Source organism: Rattus norvegicus, chromosome 20, assembly GCF_036323735.1.
Source record: "Rattus norvegicus strain BN/NHsdMcwi chromosome 20, GRCr8, whole genome shotgun sequence".
NCBI classification, from domain to species: domain Eukaryota; kingdom Metazoa; phylum Chordata; class Mammalia; order Rodentia; family Muridae; genus Rattus; species Rattus norvegicus.
Window position 1 is genome coordinate 12,766,601 of NC_086038.1, and position 25,844 is coordinate 12,792,444.

General features: G+C 49.2%; 1 protein-coding gene across 15 annotated transcripts; it reads left to right on the forward strand.

The window, feature by feature from the left end:
* Nucleotides 1–537: 537 nt before the first annotated feature.
* Nucleotides 538–24,622, forward strand: Mif (macrophage migration inhibitory factor). Of its 15 annotated transcripts, none has more exons than XM_063279567.1 (7): nucleotides 8,099–8,245; nucleotides 14,467–14,588; nucleotides 20,717–20,804; nucleotides 21,175–21,277; nucleotides 23,598–23,948; nucleotides 24,141–24,313; nucleotides 24,436–24,622. In XM_063279567.1, the coding sequence occupies exons 5-7, from the start codon at nucleotides 23,841–23,843 to the stop codon at nucleotides 24,500–24,502; spliced, it is 348 nt and encodes a 115-aa protein (XP_063135637.1). In that variant the 5' UTR covers nucleotides 8,099–8,245; nucleotides 14,467–14,588; nucleotides 20,717–20,804; nucleotides 21,175–21,277; nucleotides 23,598–23,840; the 3' UTR covers nucleotides 24,503–24,622. The 15 variants fall into 15 exon arrangements, with proteins under 15 accessions (XP_063135642.1, XP_063135636.1, XP_063135635.1 ...); XM_063279569.1 differs by having other exon boundaries at nucleotides 8,114–8,180; XM_063279568.1 differs by lacking the exon at nucleotides 20,717–20,804.
* The last annotated feature ends 1,222 nt before the right edge of the window (nucleotides 24,623–25,844 follow it).

The window sequence follows — 25,844 nt, forward strand, 5'->3', positions numbered from 1 at the left end:
CCAATAAGGAAGTCCCACGGTAGAGCACGTGGCGGTTGTTGTGGCTGCTATGGAGGCGTGGGAGGTTTTGTAGCCAATCAGAATTGGTCGTTTGACATCATCTAGAGAAGAACCAATAGCAAAAACCCACGAGCTTGCCACGGGGGCGGACCATGAAAAGAAGCACAAAGAGGCGAGCAAGGGGCGGGCCGATTTGCTGGGCTGGCCTCCGGCCGGCCTCTGCTTTACTGGCAACACCCTGTAAAACTCTGGAGTCCAGCTATCTTGTGCAAGTTCCAGTCGTGATCCTCCTGAGTGTGCGCTTTAGTGAGGATCCGACCGAAGAAGGTTCAGAGCCATGCTGGAGCAAGCGAGCAGACTGGAGAGGAACTTGAAATTTGGTAGAAAGGGCTGGGGATTTAGCTCAGTGGTAGAGCGCTTACCTAGGAAGCTCAAGGCCCTGGGTTCGGTCCCCAGCTCCGGAAAAAAAAAAAAAAAGAAATTTGGTAGAAAAGAAAAATGCTATTAGTTAACCATTTATTGAGGACCTACTGTGTGCCGAACAATCTGATAAATGCTGGGGATCCTGTAGCCAACCAAAGACACTGTCCATCATGGTCCAGACAGTTCAATACCACGCGACCTAGAACAGCTCCTTGATGGAAAATAATGCCTGAGACGAACCTCCAAGGTAAGTAAGTTAACCTGGGAAGCCAAGATGAGGAGATGACATTTAATGGTCACTTCTAAAAGGTCCCTGTGCTCACTAAAAGGTTATACAAACAAAACAGTAACGTGTGCTGTCTAGGATATGGAAACGTACATTTTTTTCATGCGGTTTTTGTGGAGATTTAAAATGGCTCAGCCACTGGGGAGAACAGTAAAGGTGGTAAGCAAATGTGTAAAGTAAGACAACCACTGGGTGTGGTACTGCCTGTCTTCATTCGCAACACTCCAAAGGCAGAGGCAGGCAGATCTCTGAAAGTCCGAGACTTGTCTTGTCAACAGAGAGAGTTCTAGGCCAGCTAGGGTTACATAGTGAAACCCTAGCCCCAAACAAATAAATATCAGTTATCAGATGTATCTAAATAAATACACAAATAAATATACAATTATCAGATGTATCTAGAACCCTAGCAGGAGGAAATCGGAGGCAGGATAGTGAGTTCTCCTCATGACACCTGAGCCACATAACAAAACGCTGTCTCACAAAACTAAACTAGTGATTTCATTTTATTCAAATAAAACTTAACACTTGGGCTGGAAAGATGGCTCAGCAGTTAAGAGCACTGTCTGCTCTTCCAGAGGTCCTGAGTTCAATTCCCAGCAACCACATGGTGGCTCACAACCATCTGTAATGGGATCTGATGCCCTCTTCTGGTGTGGCTGAAGACAGTGATGGTGGACTCATATAAGTAAAATTAATAAATCTTTAAAAAGAAAAAAAAAGAAAGAAAACCTTAAAGCTTAGAATTACCATATACCCCTTAGCAAGTCAACTCAGAACTTAAAGAGAAACTTTTGCCAGGCATGGTGTTGTATACCCTTAAACCCAGCACTCAGGCAAAAGCAGGTGCCAGGCCAATAGAAGCTGAAAAAAAAAATACTCATGAGCACTTCTGCACTGGAGGCCAGCCTGGCCTATGGAGCAAGTTCCAGGACAGCCAGGGCTACAAAGAGAAACTCTGTCTTGAGGGGGAAAGTGCATGAATTAAATTACCATACAAAATAATGAATTTTATTGTGGCATTCCATGCATATATGTCACTATGTTTTTTCTCATTGATACACACACTCATTTATACACTCATAGAATTATTTACAATGGTGGAAAAGGTAAAGCAGTAAGTACCCTTTGACAGATTAAAGGAAAGGCAAAATGCAGGGGAATATTATATAGCCCTTAAGGAAGAAAATGCTGCCGCAGCCTCCAACACTGATGGTTCATAAAGACATCTTGTTAGGTGAAATGAGACCATTACAAAGACAAGTACAGGGCTAGAGAGATGGCTCAGTGGTTAAGAGCACTGACTGCTCTTCCAGAGGTCCTGAGTTCAATTCCCAGCAACCACATGGTGGTTCACAACCATCTGTAATGAGATCCAATGCCCTCTTCTGGTGTGTCTGAAGTCAGCTACAGTGTACTTATATAAATTAAATAAATAAATGTTAAAAACAAAGACAAGTACTGCCTCCCATCTACTAAGAAAGAGAAATGGAGTTACTATTTAATAGGCACAGAACTTTTGTTTGAAAAATGGAAAGTTCTACAGATAGAAGGATGCTGGTGACTGCACAGGTGTGAGCAGCACATAAACTATGTGCTTGTAAATGGCTCGGGAGGCTTTTATGATGTGCGTGGTTTGGTGGTTTTTTTGTTTTTTTTTTTTGTGTTCTTTTTTTCGGAGCTGGGGACCGAACCCAGGGCCTTGCGCTTCCTAGGCAAGTGCTCTACCGCTGAGCTAAATCCCCAACCCCATGATGTGCGTATTTTTCTGCTGTATTTTATTGTTTGTTTATTGAGAGGGAGGCTTGGTTCACACGGATGGCCTTGAACTCACAAACCTGCCTGATACACTGCTGGGATTACGGCGTGTGCTGCCAAGCCTCAGTCACTTTGATATGTGCCTTGTGATGCTGGCAATAGAACCTTGCACAGCCTAGGCCGGACAGCCTGTCACACTGCTGCGCCCTTGGCCATGCCACTTCTTTAAAAGAAATGTCCCAGGGCAGTGCTGTCTACCATGGTGAAGCAGCATTTGCTGGACGTGACCAGGCCTTGCCCACATGGACTCATGGATGTGTGGATGGGGGAAGGGCTGATGATGTCCCACCCCCAAGTCTGAGATGTTAGTAACAACTGGTGACTGCTGGGGAGAGAGATGTGGCTCCTGAAAACCTGCCCACACTACAGTAGATGGTCCTACACTCATGTACATTCAGGAGACACTAAATGGAATCCCTATTCCCTCCCTCAGTGGGTTGAGAGGGAGAGAGAGCGCTTACATAAAGGAGGAAAAGTGTTGAAGGGAATTGGAGGGGGAGGGGAGGGAATAGGGGGTAGAGTTGATAAAAACACATATGTGGGTATAAAATTCTCAAAATAGGGGCTGGAGAGATGGCTCAGAGGTTAAGAGCACTGACTGCTCTTCCAGAGGTCCTGAGTTCAATTCCCAGCAACCACATGGTGGCTCACAACCATTTGTAGTGGGATCTGATGTCCTCTTCTGGTGTGGCTGAGGACAGCTATAGTATACTCACATGTATATAATAAAATAAATCTTTTTTTTAAAGAAATTCTCAAAATAAAAATTAAAATGTGTCTAAGGGCAAAAGATTGGCAGAGTAATCATTGGCTTGAGTGGGGGGAGCCTGGAGGTCCAGGGGGTGGAGTGCTTTTTCCCCATAAACTGTACAGGGCTGTGAGAGAGGGGTCAATCTGAGCATGGAGATGGTGTTCGTTACCTGTGGTGGAGATGGAGAATGCTGGAGAGAAGGCAGGAGGCAGAGTCTTGCTCTGTCCTTAATTGATTTTGGGGCATCTACATGACAGCTGCTTGGACAAATCTGGAGTGTGGTATTGGGCGAGAGGTATGACCAAATGTCAGTCATCAGTAAATTGATGATGGCTTTTGCAGTCTGGGCCTCTGAGAGGTTATAGAGAGTGGAGCAGCCCTGGATGAGTGAAGTCCAGAGTTAATGTGTATTGTTGGCAAGGGCACAGCCATATTGAGGACTTGAAGGCCTCCAACCACGGAACAATTTGGCAAGTCCATTAGGCGAAGCCTTCTCCCAGAAACTAAGAATGTGAGTGTTTATGATCAGTCGACCAATGTTTGTAAAAACTAGCAACTACAGCTTCCTCCTCTCCAAGATGTTTCCAGCCTAAGACAGAGAAGAAGCCAGGCCTGGATGGCAGTCAGAAAGAGGAGGCCAAGAGGAGAGAGGTCCAGGAGCTAAGCAAAGAAAAGGATTTCAAGACAAAGAAAGGCTGTGAGCAGCCCAGGGAGGGTGGCCTGGGAGAGGACTGTGGGATGCAGCTAGACAAACCCCATGATGATCAGGAAGGAGGAAAAGGATGCCCAAACAGATATGCCCTTGTTAGCATGAAGAGCCCAGCTTTGGACACCAGTGTGGAAGATGAGGTAAGTTCGGAACAGAGTCCTGAGGTCCCCTGAGGATATGATCTGAACCAGGGAAACTAGTTCAGGTTGTCTCAGGTAGATGCCAAGAACAAGAGGGTTCCACAGGGACAAGAGCCATCAGCAGGACTGAGCACCTGACTGTGGAGAACAGGAGGTACTGAGCTGGACACGCCTTCCTGGGGGCGTGGTGTTTAAGATGACCTTACAGCATATACAGCAGGAGTTGAACCAAAGCTCTGAGAAGTGGCTGCGGCGGGCTGTGAAACCCCGTTTCGCAGCATGCACTTACGTTACACAGGCCAGGCAGAGGTAGTGATGTGTGGCTGGATACCCGACCGCTGCACACATCCCACGCCAGGGCCAGGGCCAGCGCCATCTAGTAAGGGATCCGCGGAGGGAGGTCTGGAAGGAGGTCAGGTTTCCTGCCCATGCAGAAAGATGAGGAATTCCCTCTGCGGTAACTGGCCACTCCAGTCTCAGAGGTCAGGGGAGGGGCAATGGGAGGGACTGTTGTCACCGAGGAGGCAGAGGGTATTTGTCTGTCTCCTCTGAGATTAAGGGCTGATAAGGCAAGCAGTCTGTCTGGAGGGAAGGACGAGTTTGCCAGGCAAACAGCAACAGGAAAGCCACAGAAGGCGCTCCCTGCTCAGAGTCTGCAGTTGGAGAAACCGAAATTGGGTAGGAAGTATGGCGGGGCCTGATATAAATCCCTGTCCAGTCGTCCTCCCTTGGACTGGTCAAAGGGGACACCTCTCTACTTAGAAAGCTATTGTAGTCGGAGTAAGCTCTGGAAACCCGAGTTCTAGGGGCCTAGAGACAAGCAGTGCTGGGCTCTGTTTGCCTGGGCTACCCTCAACCGCCTGGGTTCAAACTAATCCCCGCCTCACCTGCCTTCCAAATAGATATGTAAACACACGGCCACTCATCCTAGAGGTCCTGTGAAGAGACAAGGAGGTGGCACCCTCTCCTAGAGGTCTCCCCTGGTCATCAGAGGGCCTCCTTGGGGTTTGAGTATACAGGACCCACCCCTTCCATCGTGGTTAATGAGACTCCATCACAGCTCTAAGAAGCCCCATCCACAAGTGGCTAGACCCCTTGTCAGGGCCCTTCCTTCTGGGCCACAGAGTATTTTTAGCATCGAATTCTGAAACTGCACAACAGCTGCGCTCTCAAGACACGAGTGAAGCCTAGTCCAAGTAAGCTGTGTAAGGGCTGGACCTCAGCCAGCTACCTGACCTGGCCCCTCTGGGCCTGATTGCTTGCGGGATCCAGACTTTCCAGAAATGTCTGGGCCTCTGGGTAGGATGGCCATGAGGAGGAATAGCCGGTGCAAATGCCCTATGCCCACTAGTTTTATGTCAACTTGACGCAAGCTGGAGACACATCTGGGAAGACGGGATCTTGATTGAAAAGGTGCCTCCATTAGGACCCCTGGGCATATCATATGGTCCTGAGGATGCAGTTCTACGGGTCTTATTTGGATTTGTTTTCGCCGCCAGCTAACGAATGAAGAGGCAGGAAGAGCATGGAGTGCAGTGGGTGGTGGCAGAGAAATCTCAGAGGCAGACGGACTTGAGCAGACCCATGAGGGCAGAGAAGGGGGACAGAGTAAGTCAGAAAGGGGAAGAGAGACCGCCAGGAACACGTGGGGGGGGGGGCAGAGAGGAAGAGAGAGATGGGTGGTGAGTAGTACATGTATATGCTACCTACACCTGGCGGTAATGGCGTAATGCCGTAATGGCGGCAGGTGATGACGTAAGCCCTTCCTAGGTCCCTGGGAGGAGCCTAATGGAACCTCCTGGAAGCTAACAGAATCAGCAATCGGACAAAGGTATTTATTAGAAGTGAAGAGGGTTGGGGATTTAGCTCAGTGGTAGAGCGCTTGCCTAGCAAGCGCAAGGCCCTGGGTTCGGTCCCCAGCTCCGAAAAAAAAAAAAAAAAAAAAGAAGTGAGGAAACATGCAAGCAGTGGACTCAGAGGAAAATGACAGACTAGCAGTTAGCCAGGCTCCTAGGCAGACAGAGTGACTTGGGGGACCGTGGTAATAAAGGTGGCGATTCTCCAAGATGGCTGGTTTCTTCCTCAACCTCCTGACTTGAGACAAAAGTCTAGCGGCTTAAAACAAAGGCCCCCGTAGGCTTTTGACTCCCACCAATAGGCCCCTGCTGATGAGCCAGCCCAACAAGTCCAAAGCTTGACCGGGACATGACACATTGACTAACACTGAGGGGTTGGGGATTTAGCTTAGTGGTAGAGCGCTTGCCTAGGAAGCGCAAGGCCCTGGTTTCGGTCCCCAGTTCCGGAAAAAAAAAAAAAAAAAGGACTAACACTGAGAGAGGGGAGGAAAGTCTTCATGGCTTAACCACTCCTTTGGCTTCCCAGGTGGGTCTTTCTATCTGTGTGCTCTTTTCTCTGTAGGACAATTCCGCTGTTACGAGTCAGGAAATTAGCCAAAAAGGATCTTCCAAACTAGGGCCTTCCAGCCATCAATCTGGCCAGCTGAGTCTTGGATATGCTTATAATTTTTAAGTTTCAGTTATTGGCTTATGGAGACAACATCTCAGTATGTAGCCCAGGCTGGCCTGGCACTCCCACTATCCGCCTGTCTCTGCCTCTTGGATGCTGGGACTAAAGGTGTGCACCACTATACCAAGCGAGATAACTCTCTTAATAAGCTGTCTCTACATGAATACCCATGTGTTCCTGACCTAATTGTTTGTTCTGCGACCCGAAGACATGGGAATTGCACTGGATACCCTCCAAACCTTTGTCCATTTCTATAACAAAAACTAAGTGTCTGTCTTTAGAATTTTTCACTCTTCATTTTTTTTTTTTAAGATTTATTTATTTCATTTCAGGTATATATACATATACACTGTCCCTGTCTTCAGACACACCAGAAGAGGGCACTGGATCCCATTACAGATGGACATCAGATCCCATTGCAGATGGTTCTGAACCACCATGTGGTTGCTGGGAGTTGAACTCAGGACCTCTGGAAGAGCAGTGGGGTGCTCTTAACCACTGAACCATCTCTCCAGCCCCCTCCCCGTTCCTGGACTAGGAATTTTAAGACGAGATAAATTTACTAAAAAAGAACAAAAAACACACGTTCATGGGGCTGGAGAGATGGCTCAGCGGTTAAGAGCATCTGACTTCTCTTCCAGAGGTCATGAGTTCAATTCCCAGCAACCACATGGTGGCTCACAACCATCTGTAAAGAGATCCGATGCCCTCTTCTGGTGTGCCTGAAGACAGCTACAGTGTACTTATATATAATAAATGAATAAATCTTTAAAAAAAAAAGGGGGGGGCTGGGGATTTAGCTCAGTGGTAGAGCTGGTAGAGCGCTTACCTAGGAAGCGCAAGGCCCTGGGTTCGGTCCCCAGCTCCGAAAAAAAGAACCCAAAAAAAAAAAAAAACAAAAAACAAAAAAACACACGTTCGTGTCAGGACCCCGCTTTCGCCTCCGAACCCAGCGGTGACGTCATCCATAGGCGACATGGACCCGCATGGCAACAGACTGTTGCCATGGCGATGGCCATACATTTCTCAGCGTCTATTTGGTTTAGCTCCCACCTTTACCTGCGAGCGGTTACATCACAGTTTAAATAAAAAGCAGACCCTTCCTGACCTTTGCCACTTCTCCTCTCTCTTTTCCCCCTTTATCTCCGTAGCCCCCCAATAAGCTTCTCCCACGTGGAACAACTGCTTTGGCCTGGTGTGGTCTGTCAGGACACGTACCGATTCTATCACACGCGGGATTCTATCACAGCATATACCCTTAAAAAAATTAAGTGTGAGCACTGGGGATGATTCAGAAGTTAAAGGTGCTTGTTGCCAATTCTGATGACCTCAGACAGACAGACACACACACACCATAAAGACTGGCTTCTGCAGAGTATGTACTCTGTCGCCTCCTGGCGACAAGAGTGTACGCGCAGTGTGGGAAATCTCTAGAATTGAGTCAGATCGGGGTGGAGCAGAGCTGGGGATGAGACGGTTCCCGGCAGAATCTGTGGCCAATCCTGGCGAAGCTCCTGCAGCCGGCCGGGGGTGAGCTCTTAGTCTAAGTCCCCTGGAGGAGAAGCCTTAGAGCCAAATGGGTCCGAGAGGGATCGGTAAGAGGAAGGGCGGGCACCGATTCGGCTTATGGGCTGGTCTTTATTACGAGCTGCCCTCTACTGTTCCCACTCAATTCTCCTGTTTGATTTAAGAGCCCAGAATAAAGAAGCAGAAGGCAGAAAAGAGACCACAATCTGACTCAATAGATGCGCCTGCGTTTATAAGCAAGGAACAGCACCTTTCCCCACTACGATGAAGTCGTATGAAAGGGAAGGAGCTAGCCGGTCAAGGGCCCTGGGTTTAAGTATGGGGAAAATAGATACAGCTGTAGAGGGTACGTGCAGGTCAAGACAGGTTTGAGGAATTTGTAATCTCTTATTTATTTATTTATTTATTTACTAATTTTTTGCTCAGCCAAAGACTCAATAAACAGTTCTCACTGAGATATAGACATGGCTGACCAGGTGGTCTCAGCACAGCGATTTCTGGATTTCTATAGCTGGGGGATTCTATCCTATCGTTCTCCATCTGCAGAATAAGTGATCCCCGCTGGTAGGAGGGGTCAGGAGCAGTTGTTGTCCATGGGCATCTTGCCCCCACTCTCAGTCTTCTCCCTGGGTAAAAATATTAGGTGAGGGTCCAATTCTGGAAGTCAAGGGCTAGGAGTGGGGGGGGGGGACGGGGGACAGGAGAGTGTTCTTTGGACAGCCCTGTTCCTAACTAGTGGGTTTGACCTCAACTTTAAACAAAGGCTGCCTGGGTTTCAGACTGGCGTTAGCATTTGGATAAGACCAGTTCCAATTTTCCAGCCAGTTGTGGGCGGCATAGGCATGTGTGTTTGATCTCTGGATCAGGCAGAGCCACCCACCGTGGATCTGGGTCGTTGAGGACTAGAAACCGAAGAGCAGTAGTCAGTGCCAGGGGGCTAGAGAGACAGCTGTGATTGCAAAACGTCCCTACACTGTCGGTTAATGTTTGCCAAGGCCGAACCTTGCACATGCTGGCGAAAGGTTGAGGGAAGAGGGCTTGCACGCATCAGAGCTGTGACACTGTGGGGCTGGTTTCAGGGCACCCAAGAAATATCTGGGGAGAGTTTCGGCGGGAGGGAGGGGAGGGGTGCTGCTTATATTTAAAAAAGAAAAAAGAAAAAAGAAAAAGAAACATCTGGGGAGAGAATGAAAGAAACCAGTGATGTGAACAAGAGAATGTGAACCAATTTGTAACCTGCACCACCCGAGGTTTCTTTCCCTTCACATTCGTACATTCTTTTTTTTTTTTTTTTTTCTTTTTTTCTTGGAGCTGGGGACCAAACCCAGGGCCTTGCTAGGCAAGCGCTCTACCGCTGAGCTAAATCCCCAACCCCACATTCGTACATTCTTAAATAAAGTAAGAACGTTTGTTTGCAAGCTACTGATGCGGGAGCTCATTTCCCTTCCTCCTCCCCAACCTCCTCTTGTTTTTTTCTCTATTCTTGTGAACCTAGCTGACCTTGAGCTCTTGTCTCTGGCTTGCCACTGTTCGCTTTACATGTGTACGCCACCTTGCCTGGCTTCCTTCCAACTTTAATGCCCCTACATTGATGATTTTACCCACACACATACTCTCCCTCTGGTCCAGTGGGGGCTATTCTATTATACACCAAAGTTTATTTCTTCTCCGTTTGCTTGATGATTGACCTCTGAGTTGTTTCTGATTTTCCTGGGCTACAAACAGTGCTGCATTTGTGAAGAGTTCTTTTTTTTTTTTTTTTTTTTTTTTTTTTTTTTTGGTTCTTTTTTTCGGAGCTGGGGACCGAACCCAGGGCCTTGCGCTTCCTAGGTAAGCGCTCTACCACTGAGCTAAATCCCCAGCCCTTGTGAAGAGTTCTTGAACACAGGAGTAACAGTTTCTCCAAGGCAAACCAAAGATCTCCTGGGGGTCGCTGGTTCAGAGCTATTCACAAACTGAATTTGCCAACACCCAAATGTCTCTCCTGTGTTGCTGGACCAACTTATGCTTCCCTGGTCAGTAAAGCAGCAGCAGTTCTAGCTAACCACCCACTGTTGGCACAAAACCACAGTTCTCATCGCAGAGGGGATTAGGGATAGTCTGTTCTGGGAACGCCGACAAGTTCAGGTTTGCACAAATACCATGTTCCCCTGTGGACATGGTTCCGGGAGACTTTATTAGTTACAGAACACAGAAAATAATAAATCAAAAGTACTAACTTTGATGTGGGCTACAGGTCGTGGGTTATAGCAAAGTAGGGAAAATTCTACTATAGGTTCCAGATATTAGCTGAGAACAGTCTGAGGTTTTTGACTGTTGAAAGCTGGTGGTCTGCCAAGAATACATTTTAAGATGTTAGGTCAGACAGGCGGTAAACAATGAAGGCTTTCAGACAGATTGAAAGAGCCCAAGGTAAGTTGGCCCTGATTTGCAAGGTTTTAACTCCACAGTCTCCAAGTTAGTCAGTCACTTGGCCTCAAAGAATCTTTAGCCCAAGTGCACCCGCCCCCTTCTTCTGGGATCTCCAGTTCCTCTCACCACCACTTGGCACAGTCAGAATGAAACTTCGTTGGAAGAGGCAGAAACTGTGGGGGCTTTAATAGAGGCTGTGCTGTTGTGAATTTAACTTGCAGGTCCCGGTTTGATATAAGGAGGGGCCTAGAGGTGTGGTGCAGCTCCCCTCATGCCACGCCCCTCATACCACGCCCCCTCAGGCTATACTGAGTCAGCATTAGAGAAAGGCCTAGATAGAGAATAAACTCTCAGTCACCCTTTCAACTTGCTAACAAGATGCTGTGTGAGGCAGCATGTCCTGTAGCCCAGGCTGACTTTGATCCTTATGTAGCAAGGGAGGACCCGGAACTTGTGATCCTTCAGCTGCCCTCCGTCTCCACCCCATGTGTGCGCTACCACATCCAGCCTGCTTTGTTTTTGAGACAGGGCCCTGCTGTACATCCTGATCTGTCCTTAACTCTTTTTTTTTTTTTTTTTTTTTTTGGTTCTTTTTTTTTTTTTTTTTTTTTTTTTCGGAGCTGGGGACCGAACCCAGGGCCTTGCGCTTCCTAGGCAAGCGCTCTACCACTGAGCTAAATCCCCAGCCCCCTCCTGATCTGTCCTTGAACTCCATGGCCTCTCTTGGCTGCACACTGCCTCCACAGTTTTCCAGTGCTAGGATCACAGGATACCACATTCTCTGTGTATTCGCTCTTTCCACGAGCATTGACTTGGAGGCCAGCTTCACTGTGGACTCAGAAGACTGAAGAGGGACTCTCTCCACAGCAGACTCCAGTCAGGTTCTAGGCTTGCCTCTAAGGAATCTTCGCCGGCTGTCAGAATCGAGACTCTCTTGAGAGCCAAGGCTTACCCTCATCTTTTGGAAATTTTTTTTTTCTTTTTTTCTTCTCCGGAGCCGAGGACCGAACCCAGGGCTCTACCACTGAGCTAAATCCCCAACCCCTACCCTCATCTTTTGGATGCCACTAAAGGGAACATTCTATTAAAGAAAAAAAGAGGGGGGCTGGAGAGATGGCTCGGAGGTTAAGAGCACTGGCTGCTCTTCCAGAGGTCCTGAGTTCAATTCCCAGCAACCACATGGTGCCTCACAAACATCTGTAATGGGATCTGATGCTCTCTTCTGGTGTATCTGAAGACAATAACAGTGTACTTATATAAATAACATAAATCTTTAAAAAAAATGAGAGAAAGAATGACAAAATAAGTCATCCTTAAGGAAGACATGTGGGAGTAGGGGGACAGTGGCACACAAAACTGGGGCTCTCCCTGCACAAGGGAACGAGGTAATAGCTGTTGTCTGAATATCTATTCTTTATTATTTTTATTAAAGATTTTATTTATTTTATGCATATGAGTTCACTGTCGCTGTCTTCAGACACACAGAGGGCATCAGATCTCATTACAGATGGTTGTGAGCCACCATGAGGTTGCTGGGAATTGAACTCAGGACCTCTGGAAGAGCAGTCAGTGTTCTTAACCACTGAGCCATCTCTCCAGCCCATTTTGTTTGTTTGTTTGTTTGTTTGTTTGTTTGTCTTAACATTTAATGAGACCTGGCAGTCTTCCCTGGATGAAAGAAAGAAATGGAAATTTCTAACGTAGCCCAAGCACCTGTTTCAGTTACGGCAAATTGCTACCTCATAGCTCTTATTCTACCCAGTAGTTAGCTTAGCCTGCTTCCAACTCCATTCTTCTGGGTACTTTGCTGCCTAACAAAGTTGCCTGACACGGTTGTGTGAGAGAACAGATTCTTTAGGCAGCCCCCCCACCCCCAACCCCGCCCCCCCCTACACAGTCCGCCTGCACCTTCTGTTCTTGCTACCCTTCCTGCTTTGTTGATGAACAGACGGAGAAAACTCTGAGAAAGGCGGCTGAATGCCATTCTTGGAGAGAGAGCTGGCTTCTCTGTGTGTGTGTGATTATGTAACCTCTTCTGTGATGGCCAGAGGCTCTGGTGAGCACAAACAGAGAGGCACTGAGTCAGGTTCCTAGGGAACGCCATGCACAGAGAGGGAGTTGGCCTGACTGTGCAATTATGTAACCTCTTCTGCCCTGGCCAGAGGCTCTGGTGAGCACAAACACAGAGGCGCTGAGTCAGGCTCTGAGAGATCAGTCCTTTCAGGCTTTCCTTACACAGCCTGAAACCTGACTTCAGATGCTACATTGTCTAAGACCCAGTCGGACCAAGCCCTTTGAAAAAGAAACAAATTCCATGCTCAAAATTCTTTCACTATCTAAGAAAGCTGTAAGTCCTTCAGATCGAGTCGAGTTGTGCTGATGAGAAGGATCTTCTTGTGCAAAACTCAGGGTCAGCTTGGGGGCCAGCTTGCTACATCCATTTCTAGTCAGTAATAAGAGTATGTGATATGTTCAGCCCAGGGAGTGTCACTATTAGGTGAGGCCTTGGGCTAGAGAGATGGCTCAGCGGTTAAGAGCACTGGCTGCTCTTCCAGAGGTCCTGAGTTCAAATCCCAGCAACCACATGGTGGCTCACAACCGTCTGTAGTGGGATCCGATGCCCTCTTCTGGTGTCTGAAGACACAGTAGTACAGTGTAGTCTTATCTCATGTCCATTAAATACTTTTTTTAAAAAAAGGTATGGCGGGGTTGGGTATTTAGCTCAGTGGTAGAGCGCTTGCCTAGGAAGCGCAAGGCCCTGGGTTCGGTCCCCAGCTCCGAAAAAAAGAACCAAAAAAAAAAAAAAAAAAGGTGTGGCCTTGTTGGAGTAGGTGTGGTCCTGTTGGAGGAAGTGTGTCACTGTGGGCAAGGACTTTGAGACCTTCCTCCTAGCTGTCTGAGGATTCTGAGTCTTCTCGTTTGTCTTTGGAACAGATGTAGAACTCTCAGCTCCTCCTGCACCATGCCTGCCTGGATGCTGCCATGCTCCTGCCTTGGTGATAATGGACTGAACCTCTGAACCTGTAAACCGGCCCCAATGAAATGTTGTCCTTATAAGAGTTGCCTTGGTCATGGTGTCTGTTCACTGCAGTAAAACCCTAACAAGACAGAGGACAAGCGGACATGCCAAGCCTTAACAGGGAAGGGTCATATGCCACACAGGTCTTGAGAGGTGCAGACTCATCTGGTTCCCCTACAACCTGGTAGGGCCTAGCAACAAAGCCAGGAACAATTTCCCACTAAGAGAACTCGCTGAAGTACGACAGCTTCATCCCAAGCCCTAGGTGTTTCTTTTAAGCGACCTGATTGCCAGTAAAATGTCAGAGAGTGGCATCTGTCTTTAACCCTGACACTGGGGAGGCAGATCTCTGTGAGTTTTGAGGCCAGTCTGGTCTACATAGAGAGTTCCAGGACATCCAGGACTACATAAGACCCGGTCTCAAAAAGAGCAACAGCAAAATCAGCCTGTACAGTTGTCTGCATTCCACTTCCTCTGATAGGACGTAGCTACGGTGCACTTATTGAGCACCTGACGTTTGCATGGTGCACTTATTGAGCACCTGATGTCTGCATGGTGCACTTATTGAGCACCTGATGTTTGCACGATGCACTTATTGAGCACCTGACGTTTGCACGATGCACTTATTGAGCACCTTATGTTTGCCAGGTGTCCGTGCCACTGTTTTGGGATAAGAAGTCACTTGGGTAGTTGATTGTCCAAGGCTGCCCAGGGAATCTGTCAAGTCAAATTCACCTGAAACAATAGACTATACTCCCACCCTGTTCCAGAAGGTTTCCCGGCTCCCCGTTACCTCTCCGCAAAAAGGGACCAGGGGCTGGGTGTGGGGTTGTAACTCAGAGCTTCTTCCCTTTTTAGTAATGTGGGCATTGACAGAGTGGACTGTCAGGTGCTGCTGATGGTGGCTACTCTTGGATGACCGGCTGGCCCTGGGCCTACGGGTACCTAGATGCATTGTTTTATAAAAAGAGAGGACGGAGGTACGTTTGGTGGTGGTGTGGTATGGTGTGGGGGAAGGAAGTGCTTCCCATGGGCCCATGCTGAGGCATCCCGTCCCCATCCCCCAAGCCCCCAGATACCAGCTACCGGATGGTATAGAATAGAGTTTATACAGGGTATGGGGAGAGGCGTTGAAAGGCTGGTGTCAGACGAAGGGGGAGAGAGAGGGGGGGGGGAAGAGAGGGAGGAATGGAGGGAGGGAGGGAGAGAAGGGTAGAGATCAGTCATGAGCTCTGGGGGGGGGGTGGGGGAGAAAGGGAGAGCAGGAGCAAGAGAAGAGAGAGAGGAGGGGCAAGCAGCCCTTTTCAGGTGTGGGGCGGAGCCTAGACTAACAGTGAGGAAGGAGTGGTTGGACGCTGCCTCACTCACACTCAGTCTGCTGTAGAGTTTCTCTTCCAGGATGCCTTGCCTAGCCATGTCCTGCGTCTTTGCCTTTATCCTCAGCTCTGGCGTGGTCTGTGGGGAGCAGGCCTTTGGCCTTTGAGTTTTGCTGAAAGGACAACGATGTCCCGAGTGACGATAGAGGAGGCGGCTCTAGGGTCCACTGGTGATACGTCATTCATCCTTACTCTAAGGGTTCTGGGAAATGGCTACGACGGCTCTCTGTCCTGTTTCTCTGCCTCCACTCCCTTCTCATCCCTTCTGTGTCCCCAGATAAACTTCATTTTATACTAGACCCCCCATATTGCTGGTACCTGGGAAAGTGGGAGGGGGAATGCCTCAGCGCTGGCCGGCTAAGGCACCCCCTCCTGTCGCCTTGTGCCACCATATTACATCACTTGGCATTTGTCGGCTGCTTCGTTTGAGACAGGGTTTGGCGACGTATCCCAGCCTGCGGTGCTTTGTGGTGTTTCCTGATGCCAGTATGGGTAAACATCTGGGCTGCGGATGGAGGCTCTGTAGGATCCAGGATCTAACTCTTCTGGCACACAAGCACTCTTGTGCTCAAAGTAAAAAGCTTTTCTAAAGGTGGGATAAGAGAACCGGGCAGAGAGAAGCAGGATGGCCACACAGGGATCTCTTGGGAGGCTGTTGCTTGCCTTCTGAAAGACTCCACAATTAGACACAATGGCTTTCTATTCCTCAACTCTGCTAACAAAAGGCTCTAGCCTAGAATACTGTGTGTGTGTGTGTGTGTGTGTGTGTGTGTGTGTGTGTGTGTATGTGTGTGTGGAGTGGGATGCTCCGGGGGAAAAAAAAAAGTTAGCCAGGGCTGGACAGATGGCTCTGTTTAATGGCTGCTCTTGTAGAGGACTTCAGGGGTCTGACATCCTCCTCCATCCTCTATGGGCACCGGCATATACTCAGGCATTGTGTATTCAGATGCTGATTTATGTGCCCAGAGATCTGGTCGCATCCTAATGCCACCTGCATTGTCTTTATTGAGTCATCTCATATCAACGTTGTGTAAGGAATGCTCCCCAATTATCTGATTGGTTAATAGCAAGTTGCTCGCCTATAACCATGCACTGGACTTCCGATCTCAGGGGAGGGTCCCAACGGGTGGGGGAGGAGGAGTGGCAGCCTTGAGGAGAGGGTCCAGCAGGAGTCAGGATGAGCAGATCAAGGATTCCCAATGACGACACACATGGGTCTGACTGCCACTAACACAGAGCCCATGGCTGGGAAGTAGACAACTTACAGGGTTAGAATGGATGAATTTTTTTTTTTTATTCTTTTTTTTGGAGCTGGGGACCGAACCCAGGGCCTTGCGCTTGCTAGGCAAGCGCTCTACCACTGAGCTAAATCCCCAACCCCAGAATGGATGAATTTAAGCCCAGTCACAGTGCTTATAGCTTGTTAATAAACTTAATAGGTCTTTGTGTCAACTATTTGGGGGCTAGGGCAGGAACAGATAAAGATTATCACCCTTAAATTACTGCCTGCGACTGCTATTCTTATCCTCGGGAAGTCCTATGGAGTCCCCCTCTCCCTAAGACAATCTCTATGTCCCCTCAGTGCAGAGGCTTTTCTCTCCAGACAACTCACCGCCGTAATTTACTTGTGATTTCTGCTAAGTGTCAGCCAATTATGTACATACAATTGCCAAATGATTCTTTTCTTGATTAGATGCCAAAATAATTTAATGGTGGAAGAGGTAATGTCTTTAATGGTGTATCTGGCATCCATTAAAAAAAAAAAAAAAAACCAGAAAACTTAACTTTTGCCTTGCACCACACATAAAAGTTAGCCAGGGGGGTTGGGGATTTAGCTCAGTGGTAGAGCGTTTGCCTAGCAAGAGCAAGGCCCTGGGTTCGGTCCCCAGCTCCGGGGGAAAAAAAAAAGTTAGCCAGGGCTGGACAGATGGCTCTGTTTAATGGCTGCTCTTGTAGAGGACTTCAGGGGTCTGACATCCTCCTCCATCCTCTATGGGCACCGGCATATACTCAGGCATGTGTATTTTAAAAGTTAACTTAAAATTGATCAACAGAAACATGAACGCTAAGCCAGAAACATGGTAAGGCCGTTTGCTGTGCAAGTCTTCAGCGCCCATGTCCAGGTAGAAGCAGGGGATCATTGTCACAGTTGTCCTATGAGCCCCACACATGTGCACAATATGCTGACAGACACAGAGCACACACACACACACACACACACACACACCCACACACACACACACATTTAGAGGCTAAAACCACCAAAAATTTAGAAGAAAATCATCTCTGGAACAACATTGGGATAACAAAGATACTCCTAGACACAAGAATACATGAATAATAAAACTTGAGTTTATAAATTGGACTTCATCAAAATAAAAAAATCCCTGTTCTTAGGAAGACTGTGGGGAGAATAAAAGGGGTGGTGTGGGAGCTGGAGAGGCCACTTGGCAGCTAGGAGTGCTTGCTGCTCTGTTGTGAGGAACCAGAGTTAAGATACCAACATCCAAGTTAGTTTCTCACAAACGCCTCCAGCTCCAGGGATCTGACTCTGTTCTGGCCTTCACAGTACCTGCGCGCATGCTCCCACGCATGCACACACACACACACACACACACACACACGCATGCTCGCCCGCATGCACACACACATCACACCATACAAAGAGACATAGGCACAGACAAATAATTCTTTTAAAGACTTATTTATAAATTTCATGCACGAGTACACTGTAGCTGTCTTCAGACACACCAGAAGAGGGCAACAGATCCCATTACATATGGTTGTGAGCCACCATGTGGTTCCTGGGAATTGAACTCAGGACCTCTGGAAGAGCAGTCAGTGCTCTTAACCGCTGAGCCGTCTCTCCAGCCCCACAAATAATTTAAAGAAAATGAAGAAGGGGCTGCAGATGTGACTCAGTTGGTAGAGTATTTACCTAACATACACAAAACCTAGGTTCAGAGACCTCTGCTAGGCTTCAGTTATGGAGGATGGGGAGGAGCAGTTGAGCCCAGTACCTCCGAAGACCACCGAGGAAGTAACAAAGCCTCAATTCCTAGTTGTGGGAAACAATGTCCAAATCATGGAATGGTTAAAAAGACAAGAGGTTCTGCCATGCCTCCCACCGGCACAGGGGGTCCAAAAGAAAGGTCTCCTCCAGAAAGACTCTGAAAAATCACCTGAGAATCTGAGGAAAGGCTCCGATGCACTGAGAACATCTGATCAACACTGAGCTCAGTAGCAAAGATCCAGAGCCAGAGGGGCAGGCTCGGGAAAGTGCCAGGGTTTCCCACTGACCCGGCAAGCTCCAAGCTCAGCAACATCAAGACCTCCCTGCTCCACAGGAATCCTGTCAGGCAATGGACATTGACTGAGGGAAACCACCAAGCGCTTTTGTGGTACAAATAATAAAAGTACTCATGTGAACAACAACAAAAGAAAACAAACCTCGGTTCAATCCCTGGCACACCATAAGATGTTTAGTTGGGAGGTGGAGGCAGGAGGATCAGATATTTAAGGTCAGTCTTTACTACAGTGAACTTGAAGCCACCCATGAGACCCTATCTGGGGGGTGGGGGAGGGGAAAGGCAAGCCATGACCAGAAGAAAATATTTGCAACGCATACATTTAAAGTTTGATTAATACCATCCAAATATGTAAATGCTGCGATTCAAAACAATGGGACTACCCAATGAAGGCAGTGGACAAGACAACAGTTCTTCGCACAAGGTCTGTGAAAGGCCCTACTGCGCTGGGCCAAGCTGGGGATAGGTGCCAATGCAAATGAGAAGGTATAGAGGTCAAAAGCCGACAAGCAGTGCCCTCACCCACACTGAGCCCTTCGTGGTGTGGGTTTCCCCCATGCTGGAAAGCTTTCTTGGGTGGTCTCCTGGCAGACATTTTTGAAAATTACTGACCCTTCAGGTGGGGCTGGTTGGGGGTGATACTTCTCCTCAGTCTTCAAATATGACTAGATAGGAATGGGCTAGCCTTTGGTAGGTTATGCTGGCTGTGATGTTTCCTACATTCAGTGGGCACAGTGACTGAAGCAGCTGGGAGCTCTGGGGCCACTTGGTCCTCACTGTGGAGGGTTGCCAAGGGACAAGCAGAAAGTGCATGCTGGGGCTGGGGGTGGAGTAGGGGGGAGGGGCTGTGGTGGAAGCACTTCAGAGAATCCACCTGGTCTCTGGAGAACGGTTCCTTTATGGAAAAAGACCAAGGGAAATAGCAGGTGCATGCTCCCTCTGCCTCCTCAGGGAGGAGTTGGCCAGGCCCTCTACCTACTAGAGTTAATGGAGGGTCTGGCTTCCTCTTGAAGGGTCTTGAAGGCCAACCGAAGGTGCCACACCTCTCTAGGTTCCTTTGAATGTTTGCTTCCCCGTCCTTGCCCTGATTCACCAGCTCATGGCTCCTTGATACCCGTTATATACATTCCGAGGTCATGTTCAATTCCAGGCAGAGAGGTAGGTAAGAGATCGGGGTGGAGGGATGGCACCTCCGTTGGCAAGACGCCACTTGCACGGTACAATACCTGGCATCCAGGTACTATGGCACAGACAATGGTGTAAGCGAACAGGTCCCGGACGTTGCTGTCAATGAGCACGAAGGGCAAGTCAGTTCCTCCATCTGCCACGTCCTCCTGGGCCTGCCCATTCTCAGCATACTAGAGCTCTAAGGACAGCAGGCAGACCAGTTATTTATGAAATTCGCCCTAGAGTTAGCAACTTAAACCACGTCCATATATTAGTGCACAGTTGCTGTGGGTTGGGGGGGTCTAGTACATGGGTGAGTCTTCAGAGTAAGGCCTCATAATGGTTGGATCATGGTCATCTAAACAGGAACTCACTTTTCCATCTTGAAGATGGTATGGCCCCCTTCATCTGCAAAGCCAATAACAATTCTGGGTATCCTCTTTCGGATCTGACAGTCTGACTAGCTAAAAGAAATCCTGTTTTTAATTATAAGATTTTAGGTATATGAGTACACTGTCTTCAGACCCACCAGAAGAGGGCATCAGATCCCATTACAGATGGTTGCGAGCCACCATGTGATTTTCAGAAATAGAACTCAGGACCTTTAGAAGAGCAGTCAGTGCTCTTAACCGCTGAGCCATCTCTCTAGCCCAGAAATCCTCTGGTTTTAAGGGGCCATGTAACTAAACTGGGCCCACCTAGCCACTCCATGGCCACGCCCCTTTTGAGGATCCACACCCCTATGTAGGCAAAGAGCCTCTTGCCATGGAACACTTTGAGTGTGCACAGGTTCTAGGGTTAAGGCATCAATGATGTTACAGGATCAAGGCAGGAGACACACAGCAGTGGCCAGAAAGAGATTGTCTTTCTACCACTGCCTTCACCGTGCTTTCCGTTTAAACAGGAAAAATTAACTCTCTCACAGACTAATTCCCAGGACAGGCAGACAGAAGGCACGTGTAGAACCTATCAGAGCCAGAACGCTCAGGGATGTTCCTCAGGTACCGAGATCGTCATGAGATTTGCTGGTTAACAGAAAGTATGGTTTCTGCATCAACTCCTGTCAGTTTCTGTCCTCGATACCTTTGAAGTGTTAATTGGAACAGTGAGTGAAATAAACCCTTTCTTCCCCAAGTTGCTTTTGGTCAGTGTCTCATCGCAGCAATAGACACCCTAATAAGACTCTGACCCATTCATCCAGCCCACATTTTGAGTTGGCGGTTCCACTTAACTAACTAGCTAATTCGAATTTAACAGACTTGGAGGACATTAGGCCTGGACACATGTTCCCCGACCACCAACTGCCACCAGCCTGTGAAACCAAGGACTGAAATTACACACCACGGTCAGTGTCATTTCTCTGGTCCTAGAAGGGCATGTAACATCCTGGAGTGCCCAAAGAGCCACCCTTCCAAACCTGGCTCCTGAGTCGTAAGTGTGAGATAGCCAGCAGGTGGCTTTCTGATAAAGAACAGAGGTACACCGCTGCCCCCTCCAGTAAAAGACAATTCAAGTAGGCCCTGTGTCGCCTGGGCAGCATACAGTCTCTCAGGAAAAGCGGTTTCTTCTGTGAGCTTTAGGGAATGGCCAGTCTGCCCAGAAGGCAGGTCGAAGGGGTGGCTGCCTGCTCTCACCCCTTAAGAGTGAATGCCTTCAGGTTTGCTCTGGAATAAACCCTGACACTACAGTCTGCTTCCTCTGAATTCTTTCAACAGATGACAAGGACCAAGAAGACACAAGGGGTCCAGAGCAGAATGCCAGCGATAGCTTTAGGTGTATCCACCTGGATGTGGTTGGGTTTTCTTCATGTTCATCATGGTAAAGTATCGATTGCCCTTCTTGGGCCGAGATCATAAAGTTCCCTGTGCACAAGGGTTTGAACTCTTTCCTCCCTAGTTTCATGACTATCCATTTCAAGTCACTTGTTTTACATAGCCCTGGCCGTCCCAGAACGGACTAGGCAGAGCAGGCTGCCCTTGAATGTACAGGTGCACTGAGACCCATGTGCCTCAGCCTCCCAAGATTAAGGGTACGTGCCACCATGCATGGCATCAAGTCACTCTTCTTAAAAATTAGTTTTGTGTGCATTGATGTTTTGCCTAATCCGAAGGGGCAAGGGCAATACGGCCCTGAGACGATGGGGAAAGGAAAGGTACATTTAGTTAAGATGCCTTGGTTATATGGGTGAGTGCTGAGCTGTCCCTGGTAACCTGCCCTTTGTATCTTGGAGTTGGTACCCTGGGCCTGTAAACTTCCTTGGGGAAATGGGAATTATGGTACCAGCTATTCCTCTGGACTTCAGGTACCTGGGGAGTCCTGGGAGTTAGGGGATTACAGAATCACCACCCGGCACTTGTCAATTCTGATGTGGGAGGCTGTGAGAGAAAGGCCGCTGGGGCCTTTTGTTTGCCATTAGTCTGTAGTGCGCAACCTAACAAGGTAACTTGTTAAGTATAGCGAATTGCTTTTTGTAACTGATATCTAAAAGGCCAATGGGGAACAAGAGGCTGAAGCTACCTGGGCGCAAATGAAAGGCACGGCATGCCTAGGGAGCTTCTAACATCCTTACCAAGACCAGAGGGTAACCGTAAACAAGTCAAAGTTACCCAAGTGTCCCCCCAACAATACTGGGGAGCCCTTGCCCAAAATCAAGGACCCCTGAGCCAGAGCCCAGCTAGTAACCCTGGAATGAGACCTTTGGCTCTAGTTGGCATCAGACTTGGTGATTTTACCATCAACGTGCCTGTAACTGTGAGACTCAGAGCCTGGGTCCTGGCCGTTCTGACCACCAGTCTAACTGAAGAGATGACAACACAAAGCAGAGAGAGGAGATTTATTTCAATGTGGTCACACTGGGAAGAGGGACACATAAAGGAAGTCCAGTGACCCTCACCCCAAGTTCATCTTCAGGGTCCTGTGATAGGAAGTTTAGATTTAAATAGAGAGCAAGAGGTACGCATAATCTAGAGACCCTGCTCAAGATGTGGTCCTCCCAGCAGCGCTGTCTGAGCTCCAGACTCTTTGGCAAGGTGCTCTGTCTGACAAGTGTCCAGAGCTTCGCAAAATCTCTGCCTTCCAGTCTTTCTCTTTCCCCAGCATGAGGCTCCAGCGGGAATTCCATTTCCTTGGGAACCATTGTTTCAATAGTCTGTTAGCCAAAGGGAGGGAGGTCTCTTTATGTTCATTTCCGTCAGAAACCTCATAGAAACCTTGAAGTCGCAGACAGAACTGGTATTCCCCACTACATCCTTTTGACTGGCTGGAAAACGTTTAACAGAAATAAAAATGGGCCAGGGAAAACAAAGGGAGTTCCCAAAATCCAGTGACGTTTCCTGCGGGCACCTGCTGGATGTCTGACTTGTTAATGAGGAATTAAAGTCTACCAAGGGCTCTAGGTGAGGGTGACTCTGCAGGATCTAATGTGAGCAGGGCTTCCCTGAGGGCTGGCAAAATGGCCAGTTTAGGAATCTCTCTTAAGGACAGAGCAGAACTAGTACCTCTGGCTCACAACCTACGCCCATTCCTCCCCCAGAGTTCTCCAAGCATCCTCACCTGCGAGGAACAACAGAGATGCAGGGAAGTGACTGGATGGTGACCCCATCCTGCCTCTTTCCTCATTTCACATGCACAAAGCCTACATGTGGGGGATTGTAGGCCTTGTGGACACATGTCCCAGGAGGCTCAGGACACACAAAAAGTCTCAGTTGAAAGTGGCTGGGACGAGGGTGGTACTGTGTCAGGGGACCGAGGGCTGACTGTTGGTACAACAGGAGAGCAAAAGCCAGTAAGTGATGGGGGCTTGGCTAATTTCTTGAGCTTAGAGAAAGTTCCCAAGGCAAGGAAGGATTGTTCTCCAAGTACAAGCCATCACGTTTTTGGCTCATTGTTTGAGGTTAAATCGTATTCGCTAAAGTCCGTCGATCCTACCCACTGGCAGGAGAGATAAGGCCAACCTACCGGTCCCATCAATGGCTTAAGTTTCCTCTACTTGGTACAAATCTCTCAGACCTGAACTTGCTCCTACTAATACGGTTAATCTGTACAGCATCTACTTGCAATGTCTCGACGAACCTAATCGCTAGAGTCAAGTCCTCACTACCTAGCTTATTAAATGAGGCATCCTCCGTTTCTATCTTAGGAAACAGAGAGCCAATGTAATATTTTCTAGAGGCACAGCAAGACCTCGGCAGAAACAGCGCGCTGGAGCGTAGTCACCGCCCCCTTTGGGACGTGGCCTGACGTCAGCGGAGGCGTAGCGAGGGGAGGAGCAGCAGCCGGCTTGGGGCGGTCCTGAGCTGGGTCACGTAGCTCAGGTCCCAGACTTGGGTCACACCGCGCTTTACACCGTCCTCCGGCCGTCGCTCGCAGTCTCTCCGCCACCATGCCTATGTTCATCGTGAACACCAATGTTCCCCGCGCCTCCGTGCCAGAGGGGTTTCTCTCCGAGCTCACCCAGCAGCTGGCGCAGGCCACCGGCAAGCCGGCACAGGTTTGCAGGGAGGGCACAGGAAGAGAGTAGGGTGGGGTGGGCCGGCCGGACGTGTGAGGAGGAATGGGGCTGGAAGCCAAGGCGGGCCGGCGGGTGGCGGCTGGAGCTTTCTGCAAGACCTGCGGCCCTGTAACCACGGGCGGGCTAACCGCGTGTCTGTCCCTCCCGCTCTCCGCCCCTCCCCCCACACAGTACATCGCAGTGCACGTGGTCCCGGACCAGCTCATGACTTTTAGTGGCACGAGCGACCCCTGCGCCCTCTGCAGCCTGCACAGCATCGGCAAGATCGGTGGCGCCCAGAACCGCAACTACAGCAAGCTGCTGTGCGGCCTGCTGTCCGATCGCCTGCACATCAGCCCGGACCGGTGCGTGGGGGTTGAGGGGCACTGGGAGGTCGGCTGGCTTGGGGGCGTTCGGTGGGCACCGGCACGCAGCACGCCCTCCGAGACCACGTGCTTTAGCTCAGTAGACCCTTTCATTCTCTCAGGGTCTACATCAACTATTACGACATGAACGCAGCCAACGTGGGCTGGAACGGTTCCACCTTCGCTTGAGCCCGGGCCTCACTTACCTGCACCGCTGTTCTTCGAGTCTTGCTGCACGCCCCGTTCTGTGTTTATCCACCCGTAATGATGGCCACCTTCCGGTCGGGAGAAATAAATGGTTTGAGACCATGGTTGCCTCCGCTTCTGCTTCCTTGGCTTGCTTGCGAGGGGTTGGGTGCAGGGCGGGGACCTTGAATGGAAATCCAGGCTGGGAACGTGCGATGGGGCGTGATGGCAGACTTGAAATTGGCCAGTTTGGTGGTTTACATAGTCTTTGCTTGGGCTTTCTCTAAACTGTGCTGGCCTTACGTCCAAAAGAAGCCGACTTAGTAAACTGGTCAGGAGTTGTATCAGAACTTCCCGGGCAGTTGTTGCATCCTGAGCTAGGTTCTTCCGCCTGGGCGGGAATCCTGAATTGTGCCCTTCCTTACCTCTGTGGCAAATGGAAGGGGAGTTGAGTGGGCAAAAGTATAGGGATTAAATTAATAGTGCGGCAGCTGGGCCTGTATCTTTCTCAGCCCCATTTTCCTCCCCAAGAATCATTGTGCTAAGCCACGGGTTCCACTTCCTTGATCTGGACAATTAACTTGGTGGGAGAGGTAGCCAGGATACAAAGTTCTCCCTAGGCCACTCAGCCCACTTACCCAACTCTGCCAGTGTTGTGCTCAACCGAGCGGTGTGTCGTCCCTGCCCCCACCACCACAGCAGTTCTCAGAAATCGTGAAGGTGGGAGTACCTGCCGTCTACTGTCGGGGACATAAAAGGTGCTGGCCCTCAGGGCAAGTTCTTTGGCAAAGGACTCTGTGATTTAGATCTCTTGTCCTGGGGGTCATTCCTACTAAGCCCAGGCACTCGCTGGCTGGACGGACCGTGGGACCTACTTGTGCTCCCTAAAGAATTTCTCACTCCTTGGTGTGGGGAGGGGAGGCCTGCCAGCTAGGGAGGCCAACCCACTAGCTGGAAAATCACCGTGCTCCAGCTGAGGTTATAGTCTGTGTCAGGGCTGGCTTGACACAGCCAAAGAAGGCGGCCTGGCCAGGCTGTGGTCGCCCATGCCCTTAATCCCAACACTCAGGAGGCAAAGGCAGGTGGATCTCTTTGAGTTCCAGGCCTGCCTGGTCTACAGAGTTGAGTTCCAGAGCAGCCAGGACTACAGAGAGAAGCCTTGTCTTGGAAACAAAACAAAAATGTATCCTGTACCACGCTGCCCTTCCACAGATAAAAGTGCATGAGAAAAGCTTCCACAGAGAGGGACTGGCTGTGTGCGCCTCATCCCTCAGCGTTAGGAAAGGTAGCATCTTGCTTCAGAGGACTTCTGCTGGTCCCAAATCTGTTAGGACCCCTCGCTCTT

Excerpts from the sequence above, each read along its gene's own strand:
- Mif (XM_063279564.1), top strand. The coding sequence starts at position 23,841 with ATGCCTATGTTCATCGTGAACACCAATGTTCCCCGCGCCTCCGTGCCA. Across the intron at positions 23,949-24,140 it reads CCACCGGCAAGCCGGCACAG|TACATCGCAGTGCACGTGGT; the intron begins GTTTGCAGGGAG and ends CCCCCCACACAG.